Here is a 21893-nt window from a genome sequence, read left to right as displayed (position 1 = left end):
GCCCAACTCAATCCAAATATCTAAAAATTTCATTAACAAGTAGCATTTATGGCAAGCTCTGGAAATCTCTATAGCTATTATTTACAATAGTATATAATTCAACCCATTTGATTCTTTTGTCACAAAAAGTGACTTAATTAAATCAGTGATCAGAAAATTCAAATCCATCTCTTTTTCTTGGCCTTCAACCATTTGGAGTTAGGAATTTTGCTTAAGAACTTTAAGAAACTTTAGCCACTTTAGTGGCCTCTTGAATGGATACTGATGCCATACAGATGGAAAAGAATTTGAGAAGGACAGCATGGCCTTCTACGTTCATGCCAACAGCCAGGAACTCTGGACCTCTTCTGGGTCCCATCACGGACCCCATTCACCACTCTTTCCATGGCCAGGCTCAGCTACTGTCCTTTTAACAAGTAAACAAGTAAACTAGGGCTACTCTTAGTTATGCAGCCCTCACAAAACTTTAGTTCCACCTTCTCTGAAACTCCTTTCCTTTTTGTTACCTTTCAAGCAAAGAGTAACACAGAAAAGAGATTACTGCTTCCACAAAGCACAGCATAATAAAATGTTTGATCAAAATACTTTAATAAAGATTCTTTCTGACATAGATACACATACAAATGGTCATACATAGCTGTCATTGTCTGATTGACCTATTTAATATAGATATATAGATAGATCATTCTTTTACACATCCAAAGCCCACCAACAGATCCACCAGACCTCCCAACTCACCATCCAACCTGACAAACTGAATTTGTATTATCTGCAAGGAGCGGAAAATAGCAGGACTACCATTTTTAAAAAAGATTTTCTTGATTTTCATAGGATGGAAAGGCAGGCAAATAGCCATGCAAACTAAAACTGAAAGCTCACTTTGGGTAAATAGCTTCTTGCTCTTCCTCACTTTTATTTTATTTCTTTTTTAAATTTTTTAGAAAAATAACAAAAGGATTTCACACCATAGGCAAATCAAACCATCCTTTCAACTTAAATAATTCTCCACAGTTAAAATAACTTATATAGTACATATATATTAAAAGCAATTAAATTAGACCTTTTAAAAATGCATAGCACACCCTGGAAAAAATATTTGCTAAGCATGTTCTTACTTATATAGGAGCTATTGCTGTGATGTTTTTTCCCTTTTGGAATGCAAATCAGTCCCCTTTCAAAAAAGAGATCAATTAATTCATCAATTAAGAATACACCTTTCCTGTAATTTTTGGACTAAAGCAATTTATTAAAGCTCAATTTAAATACAGGGATGATGCAACTGAAAATTTCCAGGTGACCTTTCATAAACCTAAGCAGCTCAGATACATCAATATTTCTCTTCATACTTGTTGGCAAATAAACCTTTAAACACTTGGCACACAGTATAAGTTAATCTATAAAACAGAATTTTAGAGGCATTAAAAAAAATCTGCACAGAAGACCCATGACCTTAACACATGATAAATACTGCTGATATGGAAGGGTCATTGAAGAATAACAAATAAATATCATGAATTGTTAATACATCATTGCAGAGTTGAAAGTAACAAGGTGCACATAAATATTTTTAAATGCAATTCTTTCAGCCACAGTTTTTCATATCACTCTCGCCAAAACTTTGAGCATTTCCACGGGATTAAAGTTCAGAGACAATAAAAAATACAAGTCTTTCATAGCAACATGTCTCTCCCCCCACCCCCCGCATTTAAATAAGTCCTCATTTCAAGTTTGCTCCTGGCTCAGAATCAAAATTTATTTTCAAGTGCCCTTTCTGATTTGTCTGAATGAATATTCCTTCCCACCTGCCTCCCTGCCCTGGACTCCTCTCCCCCTCTGTACTAGCCAAATTCACAGTTGTTAGTAGGATTAGTATTTTGCCATTCAATACTCTCCAAGCTTAATAACCAAGCACTGCTTCTCAACTTTTTTTCACCTTTAAGGAAAACTCCGCGTCCTCGCCATCTAGGCTGCCACCAAAGTTGCCATTTTTCTGAGAAAAGCAGACAACCATACTCGATCCCAACTCCACCTCCCTCCTCCCTCCCTCCCCACCCCAAAGACCGAGATTCTGGGGATGTCCAGGCTAAAAGTCCTGCTTGTCTCTGATACTTCGCGGTTCTTGCCTCTGCTTTTGTTTGCTCTACAAGTGCTTCACAACTCCGAGAGAACCAAAATAAAAGGGGCGGGGAGCAGCTTTTCGCTTTCCTGTAGCTTTTGGGCCGGTCTCGTGCTTTTCGGGGTGTGTTTAAGGCTTCTCCGTGCACTGTTTGCAGAGGCTGGAGGAGACGCTGTTGAACAGGGCGCACTTTTCTGGGCAGGAGGCGGCGGGGGGCAGCCCGGCGCTGAACGGGTAGCCGGCTGCCTGCTCGTAGGCGCCGAGCGCCGGGTGCAGGGCTGCGGCTGCGGCCGCCGCCGCCGCCGAGCTGGGCAGGGAGGCTGCGGAGATGGCCTGGCCCTGGTTGAGGTAGGCGACGAGGCGCCGCATCTCCTCCAGGGCCTGTGCTTGCATGAGGATGTAGTTCTTGGCGAGCAGCAGCGTGGCGATCTTGGAGAGCTTCCGCACGGAGGGGCTGTGCGCGTAGGGAATGACTGCGCGCAGCTCGTCCAGCGCGTCGTTCAGGTCGTGCATCCGCCGGCGCTCCCGAGCGTTGATATTGAGCCGCAGTGCCTTTTGCTCTTTGGATTTCTTGCTGCTGCCCCCGCCGCTGCCGCCGCCGCCGCCGCCACCGCTACCCCCGCTGCCGCCGCCGGGGCCCCCCGGGGGACCGCTGGCGCCGCCGTGCAGGTGGGCGTTGGAGCAGCCCTCAGCCGCTTTGGCGCCGCCGCCTCCCGCTCCCGGGGAGGCCCTCGGGTCGGCGCTCCCGGCCCGCAGCACCAACTCGCAACGACCGTCGCTGTCGTCGTCGGGGCTCTGCTCGCCGCCGCTGCTCTCGGCCACCGAGGCTCGGCTCGCGCTCTCGCCGTACTTGAGGCACAGGGCGGCCCCGGCCGGCAGGCTGCTCAGACTAGGGTCGCCGCCAACGCCGGCTGAGCCCACAAGCAGCCCGGGGACACTCACCCCGCCACCACCTCCTGCGCCGCCGCCGCCGCCGCCGCCTCCACCTCCAGGCGGTGGCAGCAGAAGCCCTGCCCCCTCGGGGTCCGCCGGCTCGAAGCAGCCCAGGGGCGACGAGGAGGACGACGCCGGGCGTTCCCGAGGCGGCGGCGGCGGCGGCGGCGCCAGTGTCAGGTCCATGCCCGGGGGCGTGGAGCGGAAAGCCGCCTCCAAGCGCTTGGCGGCGGAGGCGCTCAGGCTCTTGTGCAGGAAGAGGTCGTCTTCGCCCGCGGCCGCCGCGCCGAGGTGCAGCCCGCGCTCCATGGTCTGGGGCCGGCGCGGTCCGGGTCCGCCGCACCCTCACCCGCGGCCGCGCCCGCCGCCGCCTGGGCTCGAGAATCAGGCGGCCCCGCAGACGCACGCGAGCCGGGCTCCGGGGCTGGGGCGCGCGTCGGTCCCGCTGCAGCCGGCAGCCCGCTCCCCTTCTTTCTTTTTCTTTTTCGCCTTCCCCCGCGCTCGCCGCCTCCTCTTCTTCTTCTTCTTCGTCTCCAGCCGACGGTGCTGGCTGCTGGGGCTCACCATGGGCTGCGGCCCCGCATGGTGGGAGGGTGGGCGCAGAGGGAGTGCAGCCGCCGCCGCTCGGAGCCCAGCCCCGCGCCTCCTCTCCGCACCGTTTATCTTGCTTGGATTCACCTTCAGGAGATTTCCGGACCCATCAACCAGCCGCCGCCACAGACGGGGGAGTCTTTTACATCATTATCTCTGAGTAGGTTATTATGAAGAAGACTCGCCTGTTGGGACAGCGCTTTCTACCCAATCAGGTTAACGTTTTAATTAATAGGATTAAAACGGTAACAAACAATCGCAGGCGCTATCTGGCCGCGAGTCTGAATAGTTTCATTTCCCAGGTCTGAAGACAGGCAGCAGCTAGAGCTTTATAAAAGGCGCCTGCTCCATTATTCTGCCTGCCATCTGTATACACAGCTTAGCGCATATGTTTGCAAGGCGCTGGGTCCTGTTAGTAACCCAACAACTGCCTTTAGCTTGACATGTGTGGCGACTTTCACTCATCAATGAGCACACTAAAAGCCCTACTTAGAGCTGAGGATGTTCTTTGCTCCTTCAGCAAATTGTAGATCGGCTGCGAAGCCTGGGAGTCCCGGGAAAACCAGACGCCCCCACCCACTGCACCCCACCCCCCACTGCCCTTCCCTTGCCTCTGCTGTCTCAGCTTGTGCTAAATGAGCCTTCCGGGCAAGAATTACACTCTACCCCTGCCTATACGGTCTAGGGTCTGATTTTGGAGAGGAGACTTTAGGGTGCAAGGTGAGGTTCAAGCTATCTTACCCAAAATTCACAGTAGCTTTTCAGCTAGTAAGACAGCAAAGCATTCGCCCCCCGCCAACACTCTGGCTCCCCCCCCCCCAATTCCTATCTGGATGAAAGAAAAAAAGAAGTGAAACGACCAAGTTGATTATGCAGTCCATTTGATTTATTAAAAATAATTTTAGGAAGGGAGTAGGGGGTGCTTCTGCAGTGCAATACAAATAACTGCTACAGTGACAGTGATGATAAAACGCGATTTCCCAAACAAGAAGAAACTGGCTTAACAAACTTTGAAGATTAAAATGCAGGTGTGTCAGAAAAGCCGTCAGCAGAAGCCAAATCCTTGCACACACCAAGTGGGGGCATGTGTGCACATTAGCACAAAAAGTAACCTCCACAGCCAGAAACCTTTCGGGGACGCGGCGGCGACCTGCCGATCTGCATGGCTTGTACCTGGAGGGCCAGTTAAGCGGCGAACTGTGAAAACGCGTGCTCCTCGCGGGGTGGGAAATGGCACAGGCGGCCCTCTGGATCCCGGGTTCGGTCTTTCTCGGAGCACGTGGTAGTTGGCAGCTGGTTTACATCTTTATGACATAAGTAAAAACAATATTTCCCAACACCTCCAACAATTCTTTCTTGTGTGGCAGAATTACTGAAGGCTGTGCAGTTTTTGGTTTCTCTGGTTTCATTAAAAACCTTTTAATTGTGGCTTTCAGAGTTGGCCCCAGGTGTTGGACTCTTTTCATTACATTTTCCTCTAATGTGATGAAATTCTAATTCTCTCCTTACCATATGGTTAAATTTCCCCACTGAGAATTAGTTGAAAAAGGAGAAATAATCTATTAATCTCTGTAATAGATTCACAAATGAGGTTCGCCACAGAACCTGTTTTTGAATGGTAATATCAGAGCAGTTGGGCGCCTTATCTCATAAAGGAAGGGTGAGGGCGACCCCGAAATATACGCATTTTCACCTGGAAAAGATGAAAAGGAGCCCAGGCTATCTTGCCAAAACAATTGCCTGACATCCAGTCTCCAGGGGACCGAAGCGCTAAGCGGTCGTGGTGGGTCACCTAACAGGCTCCGGCTCCTTCGGGTGTATTGGATCCCGAAGACTGAGGAAGAGCAGGCGGGCTGTAGGAAGCTCTGTTGCCTGGGACCCAGGCAGCCGCAACTGAAGGCGAATCTCTCTGGGGACCTGAAGGCCACTTGAGTGCAAGGCGGCCCCCACCTCACTGCTTGCCTGTCTCCTCCCCTCCCCGCTGCTAGCAGCTGTTAGGAAGCTAAAGAAAGGCTAGTGTTACTGTTTTTCAGTTAGCAGCTTTGTTTTCACTGGGATCCTAAATGAAGGTTCTCTATCAATATAGGTGTGTCATGTGTGCCTGATGATGCAAACCTGGCAAAGTCTTGGGGCTAAAGGAGAATGGCGGCTAGCATGGTAGTGGCTCTGGGCAGAATGACTGCATGCCCCCTGTCCCTGATGCCTGACTTAATCCTCCATTCAGCCTGCCTTTCCTATAGGCTGAAACTTTCCTCAAACTCCTAGACTCCTGCGGGTCCGCAGTGGGCACTTGAAGGGCACCGGATTCATCACGCTTGGCCCTGGTGGGAGCGCAGGTTTAGCGGCTGGTGTTTGTGGTGTTGCGCCTTGCAGGGTCAGGGTGGCAGAGCTGGGGCGAAGCCAGGTGTTCCGGAGGCGCCGCCCGGGCCAGAGAGACTTCGGAACTTCACAGGATCCCCCCCCCCCCCCCCCAGCCATCAAACAGATAACTCTCAGCACCGGAGGAGGATGTCTTCCTTTCCCGGACCCACCATCCATCCAAACTTATGGAACAAACTTTCACGCAACTTTATTTCAATCAGTAGGAGCCAAACACTACGTTCTTTTGCGAGTCAAGAGAATCCTCCCTGTTTCCCCAGAACAGGTGACTGTTTAACAGTTGCTAGAAGTTTTGCTTTGAGAAACCACGGGAGAATTTATAGAAGCTCTAAACTCGGTCCATGTAACAGCAGCCGGGGAATGGTCTTTGAGCTGTACGCATTCACAAACTTTTGGCGATGGCTTCTGTGAAGTTGTTAACTTAACACTGCAGTTAGCTCACAGAGCAATGAGAATGCATCTGCCTGATGTTACCGGGTTAAGCGTCACCAACCCGAAGTCCTGGCCTCAGCTTTAGCCAATAGCCACTCGGTGGAATCAGGCAGCCTGATTTCCGTCCCGGAGAAGGGGTTGACGTCAGCCCCACCCCCCGCCCCCGGGCTCGGGAGCTCCGCAACTCTGTGCTCTGGAACTTATTCCAGCCAAGAATCGGGCAAGGGCCGGGCTCCAGGTGTAACCAGAAAGTAGGAAAGGTGGCAAAAGGAAAGAAAAAATGCCCCCTTTTTGCAAGGGCAGTGTGAGGGTGGCAAACCACCTACAGGCAACTGGCCAACTGTCCTGAGCTGGCCCACAGATGACCCCTCAGAGTGAAACGTCGGGAAGGAAATTCTGACAGTGCAGTTTCAGACAGGGGTACTGAAAACCCCCAAGCAGGTGAGGGGCACACACACACACACACACACACACACACACACACACACACACACATATATATATTATATACACACACCAGAGCACGTTGCCTAAAGATGAATGCAGTTTTTTTTATTGCTCTAGGGAACACACCAATGGCTTTGAAAGGATTTTAAAATATTCAGCAAGCAGGACCACCTTGAAATTAGAACATTGCCTTTCAGACCAAAGTAATTTTAAGATTATATTAAAATTTCTTAGATACTATCCTAATATTTATTTAAGTTTTGAAATAAGAGATCCAATAAAATCACAAAAGAACACAATCTACCTACCTTTGAAGTGCAAAGCCAGGACTGTGTCTTTGTTATTTTCCTAGCTCTGATAAAGCAGTTTACTGCTTATCTACATTAAACAGTTAAAAGCCTGGATTTGGGTAGCTCTGTGTGTTTCCTGAGGGGGAGAATTGTGTCTGCGTGTTTTAACATTTTAAAAATAAAAACAAATTTTGATGAAAAAAAGGTCAACTTTAACTTGGGTGCTCTTGTAAAAAAGCAAATTCCTTGAGATCCAAAGAAATTCTCCCCCCCCTCCCTCCCTCTCAGCTTGGCTTGAGTCTAGCGGAAAGGTCTCCTCTGGCCGCAACAGCAGCGTCCAGGAAGCGTCTACTGTGCTCCAGACACTGGCGCTCCTGGCCTCCCTCCAGCCCTAGTCAGGAGCACGACGACCTTGAAGTTGAACTGTCCTCTCCCACCCTGCACTGTCTGGTGGATCCGGGTCCTCTCAAAACCTGAGGAGTCGAGTCTGGCTGTGGGGCTCACCATCCTGCATTCCTGACGAGTTTGGGAGCTCGGGATCTATTCGGTGGGACAAGGATTCCACCCCATTCAGTCCGCAGGTCACGATTTTCAGTGCCAGTATTTTCTTAGCCTCTGCTAAAGTCCTAGACAGCTCCCAGCAGAGTCTTGGCACCCAAGTGTGTCCCAGAACTGTGGGGACACAGGAGGAGGAGAGCGGAGAGCGGAGATGCAAGGGCCAGCAGACAGGCAGGAGCTGGGGCAGTCCTGGAAGTGCACCAGGAGCTCCGTCTCGAAGTGCCTGGCATCCCAAGGATTTACACCATGCAAAAGTGGGAACTTACTGATAGAAAGTTCTTTCGAGAAGATTTTTCCTAATCTATTTTAAAGAAAAGAGGTTGACCTTCACTACTTTTTGGTGACAAGTTAGACTAAGTTTGAAGAAACACTGAAGAGAAACTCTCAGCTTCTGAGAAACAACCTTTTCATCCCAACGCCAACAAAATAGCTGTAGAGCCCTGCGCAAAGGACTCATCTGGCTCCCTCCTAGATTCCCCTACTCTTGATTATTTTTAAGACCAGGTGATCTGCCTGGCAAGTGAATTAAGTTGGCACCTGCTGTTCACTGCTGAACCCTCAGACAACAATGTGAGACAGGCGGATAAAAATAGTGGAAAACTACTGAAAGAGTTCATGAAGAATCCACTCCACCTTCAGTACTTGGGTCATACACTCTTAGGGGCTGATGTAAAGTACTCGGGTTACACTTTTCACCCACCTGGCATTTTTATCTTCATAGAATGTTGAAAAATTCTAAAAGTAATTAAAAGTTAAAATTATTCGAACAAAGAGGTGAACACTTTTAGCGCTCTTCGGGTGCGCACAAATGTGGAAAAGAACCAAACTAAAAATTCAGACCTGGCCTTTGGAGTTATAGCTCAGTGATTTAAAACCCACAGCGCCATCTCCTGACAATGAAGAGAATATCGAAGTGGATGATAATACTTAAATGCTGAACTTGAAATACTGTACTCAAGTGTGAGAAATGCTCTTTACTTTACACTTCAAAGATTATTTCAATGATAGGTTGATCATGATTACAAAACATTATCTGGACATTTATGATCTTTAAAAGTTGCCCTGGTAGGGGCTCGGGATTTAGCTCAGTGATTCCGCCGCCTGCTTCGAAAGCGGAAGGACCGAGTTCAGTCCCCAGTACCAAAAAAAAGTTGTCCTGGAAGCGAATTATTTGTAAATAGATACTTGTGTATTTATACACACATAGATTTTATATATTTAGATAAAATATAGTTATTATGCTGGGGATTTATAATAAAATATGATTCTTTAATTTATAATATATTGCTAATTTTACTGAATAAACTAAGTCACAGATTAACTTCCAAATGAAGATCTGGATTTTCATTTTATGCAAAAGATACTGTAAGGTCAGCGTTTTAAAGAATTGGCTATTAAATAGCCATGTGTTCAACTAATATTCAAATACCCTAATCATTCAAATATTTTTCTTTAAATATGAAAATTTTTAGTAGAAGCAGTTCTCAGTGGGTTTTTTTTGTGGATGATATTTACCATGTACAGCAGAAAGGAAAACAATATGAAATGATTCACTGAAACATAAATTCTCCTACTTCCTCACTGCACTTTACTAGTTAGCATTAGTAAATAATCTTAGTTCCTTTTTCTCAATAACTCTTCATTTTCTTAACAGTGTCCTCATCTTTTAATCTTACAGAGTATTTAATTTAGGCTTTTGGATCCTTAAATATAGTCTGGGGGCAAGTAATTTGCCAAAAATTTAGTTGCACATAATAAATCCATGGATGCTTAACATTTTCATGAATTAAATGTTTCTGAGATTATGAGTATTTTTTTAAGTTTTGCTCCCTTGTATAAGATTGAAATGCAGATAAACTTACAGGGCTGAGGGTATAGCTCAGTGATAGAGCACTAGTTTAGCTTGTGCAAAACAAAAATAAAAACAAAGCAAATAAACAAAAATACAACACCCTGTTCAAAACAAAACCAATTTAGAGATGATATCCATATTAAAACATTTCTCATCTATGATTATAGATACAGACCAGCTGCTTGAAATACAAGTAAAAGTAGATATGATTTTTATAGTGTACAAAATATTATGAATATCATTCAAAAATATTGTAGATCAAACAGACAAATGTAAACGTCACTTCAGTTAAAAGATTAATTTTATTTGATTAATTAAAGTGAAGATCTATTAAGCCAAATATTTGGACTCATTTACTCTGTCAGTGTAGGAGCTCCTGTTTGAAAGAAATTTGATTATGTATAGGAGGAACCAGATAAACAGATGGTTAGTTAGAGAGCTTTTCACAGTTAAAATTTGAAATTTAGCATGGATAAATTTGACACCTTCTCAAATATTTTTGATGAGGTCATTTGATCTATTCTAGCAAAGCAGTATTGTTGCATATAATCACTTTCACTTATGTTTAAGAAACATTCAACTTGGCTCTTCTGTCATTGTATTTGGCTGAAAACTACTGATTAAAATTGTCCACTTTGGAAAAAAGCACACACAGACATTTGTGTTGTTTTTACACAGCGGTAAGCAATCATGACAATAGTGTCATGACATACAAATAACATCCTCTGAAGAAATGTCTCATCCCTGTGTCTCCAGGGAGCCATCCTATATTGTTGTTGATAGACCAGCCAGGTTGTGTGACCAACATAGTACCCTTCCCATGTGGAGAATGGACATTAGCATTGAGTGGCATGGAAACATTAAAGTAAGTCTCAAAACTGCTTAAAAAAACCTCCTGGGCTATAGCTGCTTCTGAAAAACAACAAACAAACAAAAAAACCAAAACCTTCCACTGCAATCATAGATGAGATTTTTTTCAGAATGATTATTTTGTAATCCATGTAATTAAAGATTTTACTACCTTCAGTTGCTTCCCATATTTTCAAGAATGAGAGAGAGAGAGAGAAAGAGAGAGCAGAAAGGAGTGAAGCAAGTAAAAAAGTTGAGAGCAATGAATGCATTTAGTGTACATAGAGTGTGTGGAAAGTACTTGTCTCATAAATATAGAGTCTGCCCTTCTTTTTTAAAAAGTTTGTGAGAGGTCAGGGATTTAGCTCAGTGGTTCTGTGCCTGCCTGGCAAGCGCAAGGTCCTGAGTTCAATTCCTGGTACAAAAAAAGGTTTACGAATTATTTTTACGTATGTCAAACCCAATTGCATTGCTCTGTAATTTTTTAACAAGGCATGAGTAAGAGTAGTAGAAATAGCAGATCTGCAGCACAGTAAGTGTAATAATATTTGGCAATTTCCTTGAACTAATTATTTAGCTTCAGAAGGAAAATAAACCTATCAATTATGAATCTTCTAACTACCCCAGGGTATTAACTGAACCTAAGAATGAATTTTGTATACAATAGGACAATATGTGAATTTAATGTCAATGATATTAAGCTTCTTTATTTCTCGTAAGGCAGTTCAGTCACAGTTTGTTGTCACTGTTGGTTTATATTTTATTATTTTATCACACCTTTCAGGTACTGGTGAATTTTAGAGCACCTTTCACTGCTTGGGCCATGTTTAAGATTCATGGGAGCAAGAATCACAGTTGCTCTGATATTTTACACTCAGAAACCATACTCACTACTGCTTCTCCCTTCTCTTGCTACAAATATCCCTATTGCCCTTCTTGAGAAATGCTTGCTCTCTTTTTGCTGCATTAAACTGAATGAATTTGTCTCTATTCTGTTACAAAGTAGTCACTTGTAGTGTGATTTGATTGATGTAGCTGGTGTCTGGATAGAAAGATGACCATGGAGTTGGCTCAAAGTCAGTGGTTAATTTGGGTTTCCCCCATCCCTATCCTTCACAATAACCTCCTATTACAATGCTTCTAGATGTGGGGCGCATGCTTTTCAATTTAGTGACATTTTGTAAATTAATGATTGTATTATTTTTCTTTCTTCTACATCATTAATGTAGAAGCTTTGTAAATCTAAATCTGTCATCAATCTTAGTGTGATAGTTGTATCTTCCTTTGAGTGCCTCAATGTATCAGTGCTGTTATTATTTCCATTGTTGATGGTCCATCAGGCACTTTTCAATTCAGCGGACAGTGTGTGGCTCAAAAATGCCAATTTGAACTAATCTCTCTATGAAAGATTTATGGAGACGATGTATATCCCTCTAAATTTATCACGCATAATGCCTTCTGTCACTTCCTAATTTAGTTACTTTGATCAGGAAAGGTTATCAGGTGTGTTTCATTTCTAAATACCAGCTATTTATTGCCCCAGGTGTCAGTATTTTGTAAATACTAGAAAGTAACTTCTTTTGAAATTTTATTATTAGAATCAAAGTTAATTCATTACTATGGATTGAGCAATGTACTTAAAGTAATGAAACTATAACATTACGTAGGGATAGTTTTTATAGACTTTTTGTGGAATGACTTTTCTGAGCAAGAGAAAATCCAAGGAGTCCCAAAGGGTGACACATTTAAGAATGCAAAAAACCATTAAAATTCTTGTTCTGTGAAGAAAAAACCGTGAATAAAGTTGATACACAAGTGGCAGACTGGGAGAAAATACAACACATCAAACACAAACAGCTTTTACAAAATAAGAAGCTATCTAGTAGAAAAATAGAAAAAATTTAATCAATTAGCAGAAGAAAAATAAATGTTCAAAATGATATAAAATGTTGAGGCTCATTAATAAAAAGAAAACACAAATTAAAACATTTAAAATAGACCAAGTTTTAAAATAACAGGGTGCAAAGTTGTAAGAAAAAGTTATTGTAAAAATTGGTACAAAAATTTGGGGAAGATGTTTGGGGTTCAACATCTAAGAATCTGTCTTACAGAAATAATAGCATGAGGATATGCAGCTATATTTAGTCGAATTTTCTTAAAGGACAGAAGATTTGAAAAGCCTAAATGTTTTCTAATAAGCAAACAGTCATAAATTATGCCACCTCCAATTTTTAAAACAATACTCTGTTATAAATAGAAAACGTGACATGTAGATTTTTATTTTAAAAATGACCTGGAAAGACATATCTGATACATAATTAAGTTGAAAAAGCAAGATGGAGAATGTAACATGGTCATAATAAGTATTTAAATAAAATATGTGTCCCTTTCCAGCATTCCAGATGATGAACACAGGACATGGTGGGTCCCTGAGCAAAATTTCAGATTTCTTTGGGACTTAAGACTGAACCATGATGAGCTGTGCTGACACAGGAATCGAAACCCTATATTTCATCTCCATAGATCTAGAGATGGCTGAACAGGCTTTCTGCTGCTGGTGTGCAACTTGGTGATGAACACAGTCATGAAAGGCAAACCAGAGCTCAGAAAGGAGCTACTGGTAATTCAACAACGTAAGTCATACAGGAGAAAGAATGGTGCATTTCTTCTTTCTTCTTTTTTTTGGTAACAGGGATCGAACTCGGGACCTTGTGCTTGCGAGGCAGGTACCGGAACCACTGAGCTAAATCCCTGGCCCAGGAGGGTGCATTTCTTTATTAGAATGTAATATAGGATTGATAATAAATAAAGACCAGATGAGAAGTTCTGCCATTACAGAACCAGTTGTAAAAAAAAGAACAAACACATTGACAATTATCTCCCCCCATTTTATTTTATTTTATTTTATTATTTTGGTGGGTGGATCCATATAGGAAAAAATCTGAAAGCTTACTGAACAGTTAACCTGTTTCCTTCTGGGAATGGAGATTGAAAAGTCACATGTGAGATTTTTCATAAATTTCTGTAAACAAACGAAGAGATTATAGATGAAAGATATTTACTGTCTTTGTTCTATGCACTTTTATTCAATTGACAATTGAAAAAACTAACAATTAAAAATAACCAAGGGCCAGGGATGTACCTCAGCAGCACAGATCCGGCCTGGCAAGTGCAAGGCCCTGAGCTGGATTTCTGGTACCAGAAAGCAAAACAAAACAACCCTTAAGTATTTTAACCTTAAGTGATTTAAAAAGAGGGCTGGGGATGGAGCTCAGTGGAATTGCTTAGTGTGTGCACGGGCTAGGGTTTAATTTCCAGTACAGCAAAACAAAGAAAAAAAAAAGACTAAAAAAGTAAAAGTTAATATTTCTGCTAGGTCTTTTGCTTCATTATTCATTATTTTCTCCATTTAAAAATATCTGCAATAGTTTTCCTAATTTTAAATACTAGCTCTCTGTAAGTATTCTCCAAATTTCATCACCTTAAACAATTTTCTTTCATGTTGTTTGGTAAAGAATGTGTTTAAAGTAATAATGATGTGTACAAGCAATATATTTTCCTTGTTTAACCACAGGTATGTGCCATTCTTTATTAGTTATTAAATTTCTGAAGATTTATGACATTAAAAACACAATGTGATCATATTGCAAAAGTAGTACTGAATTTCATTGAACAGTAACTCACTTTTACCTTGTACATTAAACCACTTTGTGTTTATATTTTAATATGACCACAGTACTTTTTTTAAAATAACAGAAGCAATATAGATTTTTTGACGAGCAAGAATGTTCTTTTTTTGCCTTGACAAAATGATTTTGGGATGTAATATTCTCTTTTGATCTCTTTACATGTGTTTGTATTGTAATTTGTCCATTTTATCTCCTGGTTCCAAAGTGAAAGAACAATGGTTTTTGCTTTTGAGGTTACTAACATTCTCAACTTAATCTTTCAGGGACTGTTATTTTCCAGTCACACTCAGATGTCTGATTGTCAGCTTTATATTTCAGAAAGCATTCCCTGCAATTCAGGTACAGTAAAGTATCTAGCTTCCAGATAGCCTCTGTGTACTATATAACTTTTATAGTCATTATAAAAAATAATTTATTGGAAAAACTTAAACCTTTTCCAACTCAAGCGACTTTTGATTTAAATGTCTGTGATCCTGGTTATGATAATCAGTTATGGTAGATTTTTTTTCTGAATTAAGTTTGCTGTTTAGATTACAAAGTTTAGAAAATATGAAAATAACGTCATTCCGTGAGAAAACAAAGTGTATACTCCATGTTTTACTGTTTAATACAGGGCCTAGAGAAATTTCCTATTCTTTGTGTCATATTTTTTCTCTTCTATATATTTTCACTTTATCTGAACTGCTTCATAGCAAAGACTAAAATACAGTAAGCCTCACTCTGCTATGATTATTTATTAGAAACATTTTGTTGGGTACAAGTATGAAAAACAACTTAAGCTATTAACAGTAACATTAGATATTCAGAATAACAATTAATTATTATAAGATTTTTAGGAGGTTATTTAAAGGTGATGGCACACGCAACAAATCTTTGTGAACACTTAACTGCTAAACCTCTAAAGACATAAACTCTCTATATACTGTGATCAGAATTTGAAGGCATTGTGCTGACAGTGTTATTTCCTATGCACACAAATGTAGCTGACAAGATCAATGTGTCCTATGCAACTTTAGTCCCTATGGTCAGGAACTGAATCTCTTTCTTGCAAGGTGTACTTCACTACCTGTGGGTTGCTTTGTCATCTAGACTTTGAGAATTAAATTGAAATTACTGCTTTCTCAAATGCAAATGCAAATAACACTAAGCTATTTTTATATTTGCCAACTGAGCTATTCTGACTCGGACTGTGGTCAAAGCAATTAAGTCATCTTTCATCTGTGGGTAGTTTGATGTGCCAAGATCCAGAAATATCATTTGTTATCATGTTACCATTTAAAAGAAAGCAATTTGCATACTACTTAAGCTCAGAGCAGCTCTGTACTGTTTTTTGGTTCTATTAAATTCCCTATATTTTCTAGTTACCTAGTTAATGCTACCATTTTTCATCTTTTAAATGCATCATCTTACTTTTTAAGTTTTGAAAGATATTATGATGCAGAAATAGATATGTTGAAAAAAATAGACTAAAGGGAAAGTCTGTTCTCCTTTAATGAATACAATCACTTACTGTAGAATCTGATACTAGTTAAGGTATGAAGACACATTTCTTAGCTTTAGCAGTGTCTTCGGTCTACTTGAAAGGGTAACAATACAAGAAAGAGAACTTTAAGGAGAAAGTTAAAGAGATCTGAAAACTGTTAACTAAGTTAATAAGATGTCCTAATGCTTGTGTGGGAAAAAAAGAATATTGGATATAAAAGAATCTTCAAAAGAGAAAAAGTATTAAAGAGGCTTACAAGTTACAATGTGTTTAAGAAAGCTCTGATTCTTAGTGAATATGTCTCCTAATAGAGGTGACAGTTTTGAGCCAAGGGTGGGGTTGGGAAGTAAAAGAAAGAGAAGTATGCTCCAGAAAGAATTTCTTCAGTCAATCTTTAAAGAGTAACAGCTCTGCAAGATGAAATTGCTTCAGATCTTGTTATCAAGATAAAATGTGATGCTTCATCTTTGTAAGAGTAAGAATAGAGTTCAGAACTCACCTGAAGACCTGAATCAGGAAAGCTCCTGTCTCTATGAAGCATGTCAGAGTAGTTTTGTAACCTAAATTAAGGTAAGTGGTGACAAAACCTATTTAAACCTTCCTGCAATGTGTCTATCTTTGCTAACTTGATTCAGTTCAGTGCTATACAATTTAACTCAAGTTGACTGGAGAGCAATGCAGCAAATATTCAGCAGTCATCTATGAGACTGTATTTAAATCTTGATTCTAATATTTCCTTTGGAAAGAGATGACTAATTCGCGTTTTGTTTGTGATCTCAGTTGCTTTTTAATAATAAGAAAAATTTTGAGTGAAACAATAATCATTGGAAGTCCCCGATGCTTTGGAAGACAGAAGGTGTCATGTTATCTGCACAGTTATTGTATGAGGTCGGTAATACCTAGATGATGCCATTGCCAGCCAGTGATAATATGGACTTGAATTTGTAGACATAGCTCTATCCATGTGAATATACACAGAGTAACAGTTAGTTCAATATAATTTCAGTAGGAGCAACTATTATACTACATGTAAAATAAATTGCTTACTAGAAATTGAAAACAGCAACTTTGACTTTTTTGTTACTTCAAGAAAAGACACTTCTTTTTTAGCACAATATTCCATTTTTCTTAACTCTCTATCCATTCCATTGCCCCTAGAGTTGCATATATAGAGTTTACTTAGGAAAGAGAGAAAATAATCACAGGTTGCTGTACTTGTAAGTTTATTTGGCAGTAAATAAACACTATTGCACAATGAACAAAAATAAATAAACAATAAATAGACAAAAACTTCTTAAAATATTTTAAATTTAAAAATCGATGTTATTAATTATTCTATATTTTCAAATGTATAACGTAATTTCAATACTTCATGCCCTCGTTCTTAAAGATTTTTATGGGCTGTCGAATGCCTTCATACATGTTAGCTTTTTCTCTTTCACCAATTGTTATTTTTTAACACATCTATAAATACATATTTGAAATTACATATTCATTGTGTTCAGGTTTCATCTTATTATTATTATATCTTACTTTAACAATTGTGAATATTTACTTTGTTTCATATCTTAAAGAGAAAAACTACGTTTGCCGTCATATTCTGTGAACACTGTCCAATAACAGATTATTCCATTGCCTGCCCCTTCATCAACCAGAGAAGCAGGTGAAATTATTAATGAATAGCCATCTTCTGAAACAGACTCAAACACAATGCTTAGGAAAGGGGGTAGGGGAGAGAAAAACAACAACAAAAAGAAAAAATGCTTCGCTTTCTATACTTAGCTTTTTTGTTTTCTTCATTTGTATAATGAACTTTATGACGTTGTGGGCCTGGATTCTGGTTCTGTTTTTCTAGTCAATTCAATTTATGATTTAAATAAGTCTTTTTCCTTCTCTAATCTTCAGTTTCTAGCTTATAAAATAACTAGAATGTTTTTTTCTGCATGTGAAATGAATATTATTGACTTTAAGGAAATAAAATCATTTTGGGAAAGCAAAATTATTATCATTGATTATTAATCAAAATTATTATTCTATTATTCCTCCCTAGGGTGTGTCAGTATTTTCGGGTGACTGGATATTAGATTATATGTTTTACAAAATCTCCCAGGATGCATCACCTCTCCTCAAATCTCTACCTCTGGCCTAAATATGGTTTAATAACTTTCTTTAAAATTCCTTATGTCTAAATGTTTTTCTATTGACTAACATAGTTTTAAATTGGAAAATGGGAAGAATAATGTTTGTATAGGACTTTCCTCACCCATAGAGGGCATAGATATTTCCTTAAGTCCTTAGGTGTGTTAAGATGATTTATGTGCCTCCCAGTGACATTTGACTCTAAAATTTCTTTTTCTCTCTAGTGTGATATTCGATTATCCCAGAGCATTCTTTTTATTGTTCTTTACTTCATTCTACTGTATTTTAGGCCACCTGCTCTTTTGTAAAGAAAAAAAACCTCAAAGTAAATCTATTCTTATATTCTAGCCTTCTTAGAAGCTTCAAGGTGTCCTTATAATCCTAAGGAAGTTGTTTTCAAAGATTAAAAACAACAAAACAAAAACATTGTTTTTTCAACATATGTTTTCTTTGACATTAAACCTGGCGATAAAATTAGCATTTAAAAAAACTCCAGTTTGAGTAGATTTTATGTAGGTGGAGGAAATCAGGGATATTGAGCACAAACAACAGAAGTAACAAATTAGCCAAAGTATTGATTAATGCCATTCAAATAATAGTCAGAGTACATCAGATCAGAAGTTTCAAAAAAATGGTTTTGTTTTGTTTTTAACATTTCTGAACTCAGGATATTTAATCATAATTGACGTTATGAGAATGTTTGCAGTAAGAATAGGTTTAAAAGAATAAATGCATATTATTAGAAACACATTTTTTAATTTTAAAAGGCACATAATATTATTATTATTATTGCCTTGTGTCTATTGCTATTATCCTGACTCCTTTTTCGCAGATATGCTGGAATGCCTAGAACTCCTGTTTTTGAAGTTCTAAACAATATCACTGTAAAATTAAAAACATCAAAAGCAATAAGAAATAGAAAATCAAATTGGTGATTAGGAGAAAAATTTTAATTTGAAAGAAAAAGGCATCCACTTTTTGTACTTAGAGCCAATCAGATATGGAGAAAAGAGATGTCCAATTTAAGGATAATTGGTGTTTCTAAATTTGAGAATTCAGCAAATAAAGCAGAAAAATATTTGAAATTTATCAATTAAATTAAAAAAATAAACTAAGAATTGAAACTTCAGAGTAAATAAACACATTATAGTCCAGAAAAGATTAACATAAAATGAGTAATCCTGATTTATATCATGGGCTATCAAACTTGACAAATTAAGGAAATAATTGAAGCATTTAAGTAGTAATTGGATGTCATCTAAAAGGAGAAAGATCAGGCTGGCCTCAGAATTATTCATAGTAATTCCCATAGATAGTAGAGTAAAATCAACTTAATTCAGAAAAAAAGTAGGTGCAAAGAATATCACGCCCATCATAGCTGTCCATTAAGTATGAAGACATAAGGTGGTCATTCCCAAACATGAACCAACTCAGAAGTATTCAGTCCTTCCTGGAAAAACTGATACTGAAATTCAGCTAGCCAATCAGTGAATTAAAATTGAGAACTCAGGAATGGAGAGAATCTGAGAGAAAGAAACATAGATGAGTGTCATAACAACAACAACAACAACAACAACAAAATATAAGGCAAGAGATTGTGTGATTATTTTATCTCTCAATATTATCAAATAGTATTAATCAAAAGTGAAATGGGGTCTTTAAAATAGCCATAATTCACATGCTATTCATTTACTTTTTTAAAAATATGAACTCTCAAGCCCAGAGTATAGCACTAATGGCATTTCTTTCCACTTGTGGATAATGCATTGCTTCTTTAATAAACTTTTTTAGAAGCTTGAATCCCTCTCCCCCAGTAGCCATAATTTCAGCCATGCATTTTTCCTTTTGATTCTGGTTATTTTGATGGTAGAAAAACATTTATTAAAATTGAAATATTTTATATTTCACTATTTTATTAAGTGCAAATAAAATAACAAATTTTTAAATATATATAAAATCCTAATTTGTAGTTGTGTGTGTCTCTACTTATTATTTATTTGCATTGTACAAATAAAGATATCTGATATTCACCTATAATTAATTAAAATAATTTCTAAATGACTGAATGTGAAGTAATTTCTATTTTTTGACTTGAATTTCATAAACAAAGTATCATTTTTAAAAAGCAATCAATTTTTTGATCCCTGGTACCAAAAAAAAAATCATTTTGTTTAAAAAAGTATCTTTTTGGGCGGGGGATTTAGCTCAGTGGTTCTGCCGCCTGCCTCTCAAGCTCAAGGACCCGAGTTCAATCCCTGGTACCACAAAAACAAAACAAAAACCCCCCCAAAACAAAAATATCTTTTTATGCACTCTTTCACTGAGCTATACCTTCTGCCCTTAATTTAAAAAAGTTAACATGTTAATTTTAGCTCAAATTATTTCCTTTTACTATGATTTTTGGTTTTGAAGCCTTGCTGATCACATATGTGGAGTGAAGCATCTTTAATATTTTGTTATTTTAGGGGATTGAGAAACCTGATGCTGTTTGACATGCTGAGTACATAGCACAAAGATAGCATTCAAATTAAATATTACACCAGATGTACCCACACCATACGTGTAGTTTGCAAATGTTGCTTATTGTGCATTATGCATATTATGATTCCTTTGATACTTAAAACTGTGAACTTTTGCCAGAATATGCAACATTTTGATTCTAAACTCTTAACTCCATGTTGTTAAAATTGTATATATAAGTGTCTGATTTTTGAAAGGCAGGTTTTTAAGCTTCCCAAATGTAGTTTGAAAAAGGGTTAATTTAAGCAAAAACTTTTATTTGCGGCGTGAACATGGAAATGGAATTTTAAAATTCAACATAGGTTCTGAGGAAAACAAAGTCTTTTTGAAATATTTGGTAGGTATAAATTGACAACAATATATTGTTTAGACTGTTTGAATGCACCTACTTAAAATATTAGGGTGTGACATAAATCAAGAATGTGTTTTCCCTGTTCACTGAGAGTGGGATAAGCTCCTTGTTCACCAGCATGTGCACATCTTTTAAAAAACCCCTGAAATTGCCATACTTCATGCAATTATATTATCTATCACTTTTCAGTCTTATCAAGTTATTTCTTGATGAACTTACTGTATTTTCCTTTAAAATTATTTTCTCTTTCATGTGTCTTTATTTGTAATATTTTCATTTTATCCTGCTGAAATGTTGAAATAAGCATAAGAAGATTAGATTTAGTGCTACATTCACTTATTGGGCACCTCCAGTATACTAAAGGTCTGAGCTGTGCATATGTTATGCAATGGTGAAAGAAACATAAACCCTGTTCTCAGAAAATTAAAAGTATAGGGAGTAAGATATAAAAATAATAAATGAATTGTCGTTCATTTATTTCTACAATGAATATCCTTTTAGCACCCACAAGAATAGTCGTTTTAAAGCATGCATGAAACTATGAGTTCATTTAGGCATCCATAACTTTCTTTCTTGGTAACTGTGAATTGAATTCATTACCTCAATTTAAAAAACGGGAATTATACCTTGTGGGATTGTGATGTGGATAGCTTTGATGAGTGTAATCAAATGAGGGAATATTTGTAAAACTAGTTTGTACTCAGGAACATTGTATTCCCTTGAAAATAATTATTTTTTTCTTTATGTAACTAATATTTGCAAATTAATTGTCAAATATATTTTCAGGTTCTATGAAACCCTTTCCTTCTGTGTGTTTACTACATTTCACACTTATATCCATTTCTCTTTTTGAGTGAAACATCGTCCATGCTTCCCAAGTCTTTGAAAGCTCTGCATGAGCTAGTTGCTGTCTGTCCATCCTCTTCCAGTACTCTTCCAAAAGCTTGCAGCACCGCCTTCCTCCTGCAGCGTTTCCAGTGACATTTAGGTGTCCACTGCTCACTTCAATCCTAAAACAAAATAAAGCAGAACAAAACAATACTTCCTTTATCCTGGCGGCTTCTCCGGCTACCCTGCTATGTCTTTCTTTTTTATTACTATTATTTGCAAAAAGTATTTTATACTTCTTTTCTCTGTTTCAGTTTTCATCCATTCCTCTATTCATTGCAATTTGAGGCATTTTACCAACCCTAAATGAAAATCACTTTCAATATAGACAGATATAATATCCTGATTCCTAAATCCAATGTATGGCAAAGAAAA

At 39.0% G+C, this 21893-nt stretch overlaps 1 protein-coding gene and 1 long non-coding RNA gene across 3 annotated transcripts in view; both read right to left on the bottom strand.

Moving 5' to 3' along the window:
* Window positions 1-566: 566 nt before the first annotated feature.
* Bhlhe22 (basic helix-loop-helix family member e22) lies at window positions 567-3498 on the bottom strand. Its single transcript, XM_004842126.3, has one exon. It carries the CDS (start codon window positions 3356-3358, stop codon window positions 2246-2248), a length of 1113 nt encoding a protein of 370 aa, XP_004842183.1. The 5' UTR covers window positions 3359-3498; the 3' UTR covers window positions 567-2245.
* Window positions 3499-16459: 12961 nt separating this feature from the next.
* Window positions 16460-21893, bottom strand: part of LOC147824132 (uncharacterized) — a 100332-nt gene continuing 94898 nt past the window's right edge. For both annotated transcript variants that reach the window (XR_015442710.1, XR_015442711.1), the window contains exon 7: window positions 16460-21640. This is a non-coding gene — a long non-coding RNA (uncharacterized LOC147824132). The remainder of the gene's footprint in view (window positions 21641-21893) is intronic.

Source organism: Heterocephalus glaber, unplaced genomic scaffold (assembly GCF_053883595.1).
Source record: "Heterocephalus glaber isolate CG9 unplaced genomic scaffold, H.glaber_assembly_v1.0 deba00001553, whole genome shotgun sequence".
Taxonomy (NCBI): domain Eukaryota; kingdom Metazoa; phylum Chordata; class Mammalia; order Rodentia; family Bathyergidae; genus Heterocephalus; species Heterocephalus glaber.
This window is presented reverse-complemented; position numbering and strand designations above follow the sequence as displayed.

Coding starts and splice junctions, on each gene's coding strand:
- Bhlhe22 (XM_004842126.3), bottom strand. CDS start 3,358: ATGGAGCGCGGGCTGCACCTCGGCGCGGCGGCCGCGGGCGAAGACGAC.